Source organism: Urocitellus parryii, chromosome 9, assembly GCF_045843805.1.
Source record: "Urocitellus parryii isolate mUroPar1 chromosome 9, mUroPar1.hap1, whole genome shotgun sequence".
NCBI classification, from domain to species: Eukaryota; Metazoa; Chordata; class Mammalia; order Rodentia; family Sciuridae; genus Urocitellus; species Urocitellus parryii.
In genome coordinates, this window is record NC_135539.1 from 30,001,444 (window position 1) to 30,012,160 (window position 10,717).

The 10,717-nt window shown below is 43.2% G+C and overlaps 1 protein-coding gene across 4 annotated transcripts; it reads left to right on the forward strand.

Moving 5' to 3' along the window:
* Positions 1 to 431: 431 nt before the first annotated feature.
* Znf3 (zinc finger protein 3) lies at positions 432 to 9,867 on the forward strand. 4 transcript variants are annotated; one of them, XM_026413198.2, is made up of 7 exons: positions 432 to 519; positions 1,421 to 1,563; positions 1,677 to 1,792; positions 3,323 to 3,459; positions 4,364 to 4,455; positions 4,747 to 4,873; positions 7,516 to 9,867. In XM_026413198.2, the coding sequence occupies exons 4-7, from the start codon at positions 3,405 to 3,407 to the stop codon at positions 8,583 to 8,585; spliced, it is 1,344 nt and encodes a 447-aa protein (XP_026268983.1). In that variant the 5' UTR covers positions 432 to 519; positions 1,421 to 1,563; positions 1,677 to 1,792; positions 3,323 to 3,404; the 3' UTR covers positions 8,586 to 9,867. The 4 variants fall into 4 exon arrangements, with proteins under 4 accessions (XP_026268983.1, XP_026268982.1, XP_026268984.1 ...); XM_026413197.2 differs by having other exon boundaries at positions 1,421 to 1,545; XM_026413199.2 differs by lacking the exon at positions 1,421 to 1,563.
* Positions 9,868 to 10,717: the final 850 nt, after the last annotated feature.

The following is a 10,717-nucleotide window of genomic DNA, read 5'->3' on the forward strand; positions in this document are numbered from 1 at the left end:
TCTGACCTGTTCTTCTTGCTCTAGAGGAATAAGCAGAATAATAAGGACTTGAAAAAAACAAGGGATGCCTAGATCTGAGGGGGTATCTGATCTTTTGCTCAGATTCTCACTAGGGTACTGCCCCCAAGACCATGGTGCACATGCCTGCGCCCTGAGGCCCAGGGCCTCTGTCGGCCTCTTTTTCCTCGACGCGGCCAGCAGGCGGCGCAGCCTGCCGCCTGCGTGGGGGCGACAGGCCCCCGAACGCCGTGTTAGCGCTCGGGCCTTCGCCCCTAGCCGTCGGTCTTCTGCCGAGTCAGCAAACCATCGAGAGTTGAGGCCCTCCCATTTTCCTAGAGAGAACAAGTGGGCGTTGGGGGCCGGAGGCGTGGGGGGTGGCTGGTGAAAAGAATGACCCGGAAGCGAAGCGCGAAGAAACTTCCGTTCTTTGTTCTGTCCCCGGTGTGTGGGTCTGTGACAGGGTCCAACAGGGCCTGGTCCGTGTCCACCCCTCCCCCACCTCCTGTCCCTGTCTCTAGGGTAAGTCCGTCTGTCCCCGAGGCTCGCGGTGAGGCGGAGGCTGTGGTCGCCGGGGAAGGGGGTGACGTCCGTGCGGCTTGCCGCCTGCGGGGATCCCCAGGCCCGCCGGAGCAGGGTGCGGGGAGGCACCCCTCCCTCCTCTACAGCTGGTCCCCGGGGACCCCAACACATGCGCACACGCACACATACACACAGACACGCACACACACACAAACACCACGGACCTTGCGTGGCGCAGGGAGGAAAGGGGCTCCAGTTCTGATTTTGTGGCTTAAACAGCTCCCAGGTCGAGTGTTTAAAAGTTCCAGTGTAGCCGTAGAGGCGTCCCTCTCTAAGACAGCGGATGACAGCGACCTCAACTTGCTGCTTCTCCCAGACGCTGTTGTTTGATGGTAATAGTTTTCGGCGATTGGGCAGGAGAGGAAGTTGACTTAGCTGACTTCATGGATCAGAGAGTGAACAATTAGAACTAAGGCTGGGAGCCGGGTGCAGACTCAGATTCTGGGCACTGTCCCGCTGGGAGCCGCCCATAAGTGGTGTCTTTTATGGGAGTGATCCAGTAGGCTCTGGTTTCCGTTTTCAATCATATTGATCCCTAATTTGATCTGCTTTGGAAGTGGGATGGAACACAGTGGTGTTTATGCTCTGAAGGGCATGTGTAAACTCCACAAGAGGACAGCAGGATGATGAACTTGAAATTCATGGAATAGTTAGAGGAAATTAGGGTATTTTCCCTCCAGAGGAGACGTCTGTGGAGAGTGGACATTGTTTGGTTTCAAGTGTGTGTAGAATAGCTGTTGAAGTTCCATTAGGGCACTAGATCTGGGGGGAGGTGAGGGTCCCCTGGAATGGGTTTTAGCATCCCTGAAGTACTCTTATAGCTCTGCTATGCTGTGCACAGGTGGAGCAGACTCACTGTTGAAGTAGCTGTGTGTCCAGCAAGTTAGCTGACAGAATGATGGGAACTTCTTAACCTGGGTGAAGGTTCACCTGGAGAACCTTCAGCTGCATTTCAGATTTTTCCAGGTGCAACAGAATTATCAGGTTTTTTAAAATATTAATCAGTATTTTTTATTGTTATGTCCTCTTTTTAATCTAAATATTTGTATTAGAAATAAAGTTTACATGAATATTCCTTTTTCCCTTTAATCATGTAGCATTGGCATCAACTAAAATCAGAATTCCCAGGAACTTGAATAGAGGCTGCTAGATTCTCAGTCATTGTGACTTTGAATTCTAGGGAATAACTTCAAAGAAGGAAAGGACCAGACAGGTAAAGTTTTTCATAACCCATTCTCACTGCCAAGTGATCTTTCTTAGCCCCCAGGAGCAGCGCCAGGGAAAGGGATGGGCAGGGGAAGGGCCCTCTGGGCTCAAAGCTTTGGGGGCACAATGGAGAGTTTCTTTCTGTGAGAAACGGTTGTTTACTGATATAGACACAGGGAACTTGTTTTCAACAATATGCCTTTGAGTTCCAGCTTTGTTTAACACAGTTGTAAAGAGAGAGTATTGCCTTTTTCTCTGGATTCAGAGCTTTGACTTGCCTTTCTAAGGGAAGCTTTTTGTTTTGTTTTTGAAGATGGGGTCTTGCTGTGTTGCCCTGGATGGTCTTGAGCTCATGGGTTCAAGCTAACCTTCCATCTCAGTTTCTGAATGTCTGAAACTACCACTGTTTCCAGCTTCTTAAGAGTTTGTTCTAAGAGTTGACTTGTTGTGGGTGTCTGCTTACAGTCTTGGAAACTGTAAAGGTGGTTGATAGGAAAAAAAGATGCCTGGCTCTGAAACAGCCAGGAGGGTGATGGTGGCAAGAGACTGACTCACCTTGATTGCCAGTGGGCCTGCCTCATGCCTGATTCAGTGTTTTCCACTGTGTAATGCCATTGGCATTGGCATTGGGCATACTGTATCCTTGCTGTCCCCAAACTAGACTTGTGTGCTTTCTCGTGACTCTCAGACAAGGCTCTTCGCGCTGTTATGCCTTAGGTAAATAAAGCAGCCTATAATGACGAAGCAGATACTTTTTTGCATTTCTGATTTTTTTTTAACTCCTTGCTATAGTGCCTTGCAACAAATATGTGAGCAAATGACTAAATAGATAAAAGGTAGTGGATAAAACCTTGAGTAATTTTTGTTTTGTTTTGTTTTTGTGTTTGTATGCTCTGGTGGCTGCTGAATATTCTGGATGTACTGATCATGTTGCAGCCATTGTCTGAAGTAGAAACTCCTACTTGAGGTTCAAACCTTACTAGAGAAACAGAGAATAGATATCAACTGAGGAGTGAAGACATTTGTGGGGGATAAAAGCAGAATAATGAAGAACCTTATGTTTTAAAAAAAAAAAAAATTGGTCCCTGCTGGAGAGACTTATATTCTGATCCAAAGAAATGTCTTATTAGAAGAGGAAGATAAAACAAAGCTGCTGCCTTCTCAGTGAGAGGAAGCACAGAAACTGGGATTATTATTTTCATCCTTGTGAATATATATACTCACTTTTTGTTTTTGTAAATATCACTGAGAAGCCAGGTGTGGTGGTGCACATCTGTAATCGCATAAACTCAAGAGATTGAGACAGGAAGATCTTAAGTTCGAGCCCAGTCTCAGAGAGTTGTCAGGAGAGTTGGGATAAGCCCTTTTTGTGATCTTTGTGTAATTTCATTATAGGGAGTGGGTGTCGCCAGTATCAAAAGACCAGTCCCAGTTGCTGGGATGCTTACTATTGTGGATATTAACTGAGATGCTTATTCCTCACTTTGTGTATTCAAGAGATGTTTTTAAAATTATCTTTGAACTTTTACTTCTGCAGTGCTTCCTCATTCTCATTCAACATCTGCTTCCTGCTGAGTCTTCAGATAGGAGACCAGAAACTAGAGCATCTAGCCCTACCCATGGAAACTCAAGCCAATCATGTATCTCAGGAACCTCAGGCCCTGCTTGAGAGTGGTAAGGAATAGGGATTCACTTATTTCTATTCCATCATTCAGAAATCATTTATAGAAATCTCTCATTCACCAGATATTAGAATAACTGCTAGAATCAGATGTGATAAGACATACTTCTTGCTATTCGGTAACTTACCATCTAATGGGGGAAGTTTAACAGAAATTTATTAATTTAATTAATAATTAATTTAATCTTTAATTAATACACAGCTTGATAGGTGTTATAAGTGAGGCATTTTGAAGGATTGTAGGCACCTTGTGCAGGATTAAGAAAACTCACAATCCCTTAATTCCATTTTTCAGGCATCTGTAACAAACAACTTCATGGTCATAATTTGGGCTCTTCAGGAGCAAATTCTTAGACTAGACTCTGGGGAATCATTTTGTAGGTCATGGGCAAAAGAATAAAGTGGATATTCACTAAAATATATCTTGCTTTTATAGACTATCTCTGACTTTTGAACTAGTTTCAGCCTGAATGGGAATTGTTTTCATGCTTATCAGGAAAAAGCATTTAGGACCCTTTTTGTCAGGACTAGTATATCTAGTGGTTTAGAGTGTCTAAGAGACAAATATGAAAAGTTATGTGATCAAGCACAGGAACACGAAATATTTATAGTATATAGATTTTATCTGGGAATAAAGAAAAAGTAGATGAGCTTTATTTTCAGTCAGGGCTGGGGAGAAGCTGCTCGTTTTCCTCTGCCTGAGAACTTCATGTGGGAGTTTGTGCTTAGAGATGTGGAAGAATGATAGAAAAGACATAAGAGTGTAGCCTGTCCTGACTCAGCTTGGGAGAGTGGACAAGAACACAGGAAAGATGAAACTAGGCATTTTCATTAAGAAGAGTGACCAGAGGTCAGAGACAGACTGACTCACTTCTGGGCCCTTTTATTATCTTTCAGCTCTTCCTTCTTCGAAAGTTCCTGCCTTTTCTGACAAGGACAGCCTGGGGGATGAGATGTTGGCAGCTGCACTCCTAAAGGCCAAGTCCCAGGTGAGCTCTGGTTCCCTTCACCCATTTTCTTCCCAATTTGTGGGCAGCTTTTGTGCAGTGACATCCCATTCAGTGTCCTAAATCTGGATTCTGACCATTAGGACTATGGTCCTTCCTACTGAGCCATGGTCCTTCACCTTCTGTCATAGACTCTTACCTCTCATTCTCTATTCAGACCTCCTTTCCCCACTTCCCAAAGAGGCATTAGTCAACCCCATCCTGACTTGTGTTCTTGGTGCTGCTGGTCCCAGCCCCCACCCTAAAATTGTGTGCATTGCTGTGTTGTTTCAGGAGTTGGTGACATTTGAAGATGTAGCTGTGTACTTTATCCGGAAGGAGTGGAAGCGTTTGGAACCTGCTCAGAGGGATCTCTATAGGGAAGTGATGCTAGAGAATTATGGGAATGTATTCTCACTGGGTAAGGAGCTGCATGCTCTCAACAGAGCTCCCGGCTGTCTGGTGGCTTCCTTGTTTGCTAGAAACAGTCCAGTGACTGAAAACAAGTAGTGATTGACTCAGCCTCAAAAAATTCTAATAATAATTATTATTATACAATAATTTGCAGTTTTCATGTATATTCTCTCATTTAATTCTCATAGTTATGCTGTAATTGAGGTTGCTAGTATTATCCTCTTTTTTTTTTTTTTTTCCTTGTACTGGGGATGGAACCCAGGGCCTTGCACATGCTAGGCAAACACTCTACCACTGAGGTACATCCCAGCCCTATTGTCCTCATTTTATAGGTGAGGAAAGTAAGATCAGAGATCTCAAGTGCCTTGTGCATTGTCATAGAGCTGGTAAGTGGCAAAAATTGATCCCCAAGGATCTTTTAACTCCAAATCTGAACTTTTTCCACATGTTCTCTGAACATACAATCCAGAGATTTTTCTGAAAAATAAGTATGTTGGGATCCTTGTGTCCAAGTGAAAATTCTAGGACTCTCCTTTCCTTACCTGTTGAATTGCCCTAGGGACCTCTCGCTTTGTTTAGGTTCTCATGCACCTGCTGCTTTTGTAGAAATATACACTTGTAAGTAGAAATTACCTTCAGGATTAATTCTTCAGGGCTGGGGATACAGCTCAGTTAGTAGAGTGCTTGCCTTGCATGTATGAGACCCTAGGTTCAATCCCCAGTACCACCAGCACCACAACAACAAAAGATTAATTCCTCATCTCTTGCCCCACTTTTAGTGACACTATTTTCCTGAGCAGAGCCAGGGGTCTTCCTTACTCCCAACTGAGACCTGCCTGTATAATTCCTTTCTGTTCATAGGAAATCTGAGATCTCGGATTGCACTCTGGGACAGCTTAGTATGAGCAGGATAAACTTCCTTGTCCCAAGACTCTCTCCATGAGTAGGATTCCTATTTGTGAATCCTGATACCATCTCTTGGCTGGAATGAGTGGAAGAGTTCAGGGTCCTGAGTTGGAAAGGAACTGAGAACAGAGAAGTCCAAAGAGATACCTGTTCAGGCCAGGAGAAACAGCTGTGTCTATTTCTGACCCTCAGTGCCCTGCCTGCTTTAAAAAATATATAAACTAAAAATGCTAACTATCTGAACCCTTTACAGTTATTCTCTGTGCCTGAAGTTTGGAAACTCCAACAGAAGTAGTGAAAACAGAGGTCACATATGGTTTACATAGCCTCCCACACCAGCACAGCTTTCTAGGCCTGGAGCCCAGAGGTGGACTAAGCTGTCTTGCCTATTTCTGTGGGTGTTGCTTATGTGATGTGGCTACAGATGGGATTGTTCTGCTCACATGGGGCCATTGAAATCCTCAGTATCTTCACCCTTCTGCTCCTTTCCACTCTCCCACATGTTTCTTAGCACTCTCATCAACTTTCTCATCAAGTATCTATGTTAGTTTTTCATATTTGCTTTCCTCTCGTTTTTTCTTTTTTCTTTTTTTAGTATTTTATTTATTTATTTTTACGTGGTGCTGAGGATCAAACCTAGGCGAGCTCTCTACCACTGAGCCACAACTGCAGCCCCCTTCTTTTCTTTTTTTTCTTTTTTCCGCAGTACTGAGCAGTAAGTAAGGGGAAGGATCTCAGAGCCTTGCACATGCTGGGCAAGTGCTGTGCTATTGAGCTACATCCCCAGTCCTTTTTAGTTTGAAACAGGTTATTGCTAAGTTGCCAGGCTGGCCACAAACTTATGATCTTCTTTCCTGTCTCAGTTTCCCAAGTAGCTCGAATTATAGTCGGGGCCACCATGTCCTGTATCCCCATCATTTTTGTTTCAGTGGTACAGGGAATTGAACCCAGGGATGTTCTACCATTGAGCTACATTTCCAGCCCTTTTTACTTCTTATTTGAGACAGGGTGTCACTGAGTTGCTTAGTCTGGCCTCAAATTTGAGATCCTCCTACCTCAGCTTTCCAAGTCCCTGGGATTATAGGCATGAACCCTGACTCTCCTGTTTTTGTTTTTTGTTTTTTCTTTTTCAATTTTGTTACTGGGATTGAGCCCAGGAATTGAACCCAGATGTGCTTTATCGCTGAGCAACATCCCCAGCCCTTTTTAATTTTTTTTTTTTTTTGCCTCAGCATCTCACTAAGTTGCTTAGGGCCTCACTAGATTACCGAGGTGGACCTTGAATTTGTGATACTCCTGCCTCAGCCTTCTAAGTCACTGGGCATGCCCAGCTTCTCTGTCGTTTTTTAAATTATCTTTGTAGTAACCATCTATCTCCTGAATTATATATACAGACTTTGACTTCTCCTTGGAGATTTCATTAAGCAATATGGCTTTCCTGTTAATAATTTTGGTTCCCAACTCTCCACTGAATCCATAAATCCTCTTTACATCCTCAGCTTTCTGTGTACTTTTAACTCTTTTCTCTTTGATTTTGCTTTTTACCTTGCTCTTTCCCTGTTTCCTTAGCCTGTTTATCTTGTTGTACCTTAGCTACACTTAAGTAGGCCTCTTTTAGGTATGTACTTTTAGCACTACAAATACAAGTCACACAATTATCTTGTCCTCTGTATTTTATTCTTTTTTGCACAAGGAACAAGTGACATTTGCTTTTTTTTTTTTTTTTTTTTTTAATTGTGCTAGATGGTGAATCCAGAACTAAAAATGATCAAGAAATTTCTGAAGATACAGGATCACATGGGGTGCTGTTGAGACGATTCCAGAAGGATATTTCTCAGGGTCTTAAGTTTGAAGAAACCTATGAACAAGAAGTTAGTCTAAAGAGGCAACTAGGGAACTCCTCTGGAGAAAGATTGAATAGGAAAATACAAGATTTTGGTCATGTGACAGTTAAGGAAAAGCTTACCACTGTGGGAGAGAGAAAGGAGAAACATAATGAGTTTAGGAATAGCTACACTGTGAATTCCAACCTTATTTCCCATCAGAGACTTCTTATGGGAGACAGACCCCATAAGTGTGATGAATGTAACAAGAGCTTTAATCGAACTTCAGACCTTATTCAACATCAGAGAATCCACACTGGGGAAAAGCCCTATGAATGTACTGAATGTGGGAAGGCTTTCAGCCAGAGTTCTCATCTTATTCAGCACCAGAGAATCCACACTGGGGAGAAGCCTTATGAATGTAATGATTGTGGAAAGACCTTCAGTTGTAGCTCTGCTCTCATTCTCCATCGGAGGATCCACACCGGGGAGAAACCTTATGAATGTAATGAGTGTGGAAAAACTTTTAGCTGGAGCTCCACCCTGACTCACCATCAGAGAATCCACACTGGTGAAAAGCCCTATGCCTGTAATGAATGTGGGAAGGCCTTCAGTAGGAGCTCTACCCTTATTCATCATCAGAGAATCCACACTGGAGAAAAACCCTATGAATGTAATGAATGTGGGAAGGCCTTCAGCCAGAGCTCACACCTCTATCAGCATCAGAGAATTCACACTGGAGAGAAGCCCTACGAATGTATGGAATGCGGAGGAAAGTTTACTTACAGTTCAGGCCTTATTCAGCATCAAAGAATCCACACAGGGGAGAATCCCTATGAATGTAGTGAGTGTGGGAAAGCCTTCAGGTATAGCTCTGCTCTTGTTCGCCACCAGAGGATTCACACTGGAGAGAAGCCTTTGAATGTAACGGGTATGAGCAAAAGTTCCCTCAGAGTTACTGCTGAATTAAGTATCAGAGAGTCTACATGAAAGAGAGCCACATACTATTTTCCTCACTTCCCCTGAGTTGAAAGAGCTCTTGCCTTACTGCATAAGTGTGAACAAGTTAGGATGTGTCCCTTCCACCTCAGACCTTTCACTTTAGAAAAGGGAAAGATTGGGTGATCAGCAACCTACTAGATTTCTCAGCAGTGACACCAGCCTTGAAAATCTGTAAGGCAAGCAGTGGATAAAGTGCAGGGAACAGAAGGAAGCCTGGAGTCCAGTCAAACTTATTTGGGTGGGAGATTGCACTAACCATTCTTCTTACACCAGAGGAGCCTTTCTTTCCAAGGAGGGGAGTGGAAGCTTAGTAGGAACAAAATTCCAAGGATTCCACTAGTTGGAGTCATGTACAGTGAGCACAGAAGGCAGCAGAAAGAATGTTCTGGGTCCTCCTATTTGCTGGGAAGGGAAATGGAGGCTGTATTTCAAAGCCACTCTTCCCAATTCAGCTTTAAGATTTGTGTTGTTTCGTGATTTCATAACTTGGAGAAACTAGGTGTTGAGGGGTTTGCTATTGAGGAGGGGGAAAAGACCTCAGAGAGAATTTCTGTGATGAATGTATCCTGTAGGGCTCTTGGCACAGCAAGACCACAAATCCAAGAGCAACATCCCCAGCCCTTTTTAAAATTTTTTTATTTTGCCTCAGCATCTCACTAAGTTGCTTAGTGAGATGGGCAGACCCCTCATGGTCCTCTTGGTTGTAGTGGGACTGAATGGGAAAGCCATGTAAGCAGTGAATAACCTGAGGGAACAGATAAGAAGTGTACAGCATTGGCCTCTGATTCCTGTCCCCTCTCCCTCTTCCTACTCCTGTGAGGACAAGTAATTTAATCCCACCCTCTAGTTATTAAGGATGCTTTTGAGGAGCTCACTCTGCCAACCTGTTCTGTCTTCTGTCATCTCTAATATCTGGCCTCAGCAGTCTGAACTCTCCTGACTCCACATTTGACTTCAGCCGCAGAGGATTAATGCAAATAAAGAGAAAGCCCAGAGGAGGCAGGCTGTGGCTTGAGCCTGGTGGAGGGCTCCTGCTGGGTTAGGATGGTGCTCCCTGAATTTTCCTGGGCCAAGGGATGATCTTCCATTGTGTTTCCCTGATCCTGCTCATCCTGTAGCATTAATGAAGTGCACTATTAAACAGAATAGTTTTTTCAGAAGGAGATTTAGTGGGTTTTTTTTTTTGTTTTTGTTTTGGTACAGGGACCGTATTCATTCAACTAAAACAGGACACGGTGACTATAAGTGGAATTTGAACATTAAACTTGATACGGACAGCAATTTCTCTTTAAATTGCAAACATGAGATTTCCCTTTCTCTCAGGCTCATTCTTCTAAGACTATCTCAGAATCACTCCCACCCTCATATCCCATTTAGAATTTTATGAGTTACAGATATTCTGTGTGGCACAATACTTTTTTTTTTTTTTTTTTTTTGTACCAGAGATTAAACCCAGGGACACTTAACCACTGAACCACATCCCCACCCCTTTTTATTTTTTGAGACAAGTTCTCACTAAGTTGCTTAGGGCCTTGTTAAATTGCTGAGGCTGGCCTCAAACTTGTGATCCTCCTGCCTCAGCCTCCTGACTTACTGGGATTACGTGGGTGTGCTACCATGCCTGGCTGTGGTACAATATATAAGACCAGCAACCGAAAATAGAATGGTGGTACTGGGGTATGGGGTCCCTGAGAAGAGAGTACTTGGTTGTTGGGTAGTCATGGGCAAATTTAGATTTCTTGTTTTGCCTATTTGCCCTATGAAGGGTAGGTTGAAAATCTGAAGAAATTCAGAAAATGTATGGAGCTCTGGCCTATTTGGAAAGTTTTGGATTGTATATTGTGATTGATCATCTGTTTTTAATTTCACAAAACTAATGAAACTGATCATTTTGATTTTAAAATTTATTTTTTATTAGAGATTAATGGTTACACATAGCAGCTGGGTTCATCCTGACAAACTCGTACATGCCTGGAAATCAATTTCAGTTAGATTCCCTTTTTCTTACCCAGTCGTTTTGACTTTTAATATTTGCCACATATTTGCAGATTCACTTTATTATTCAAAGTGTGGGCTTGAATTACCGATATTGGAATTGAAGATTTTTGAGCTCGAAGTCA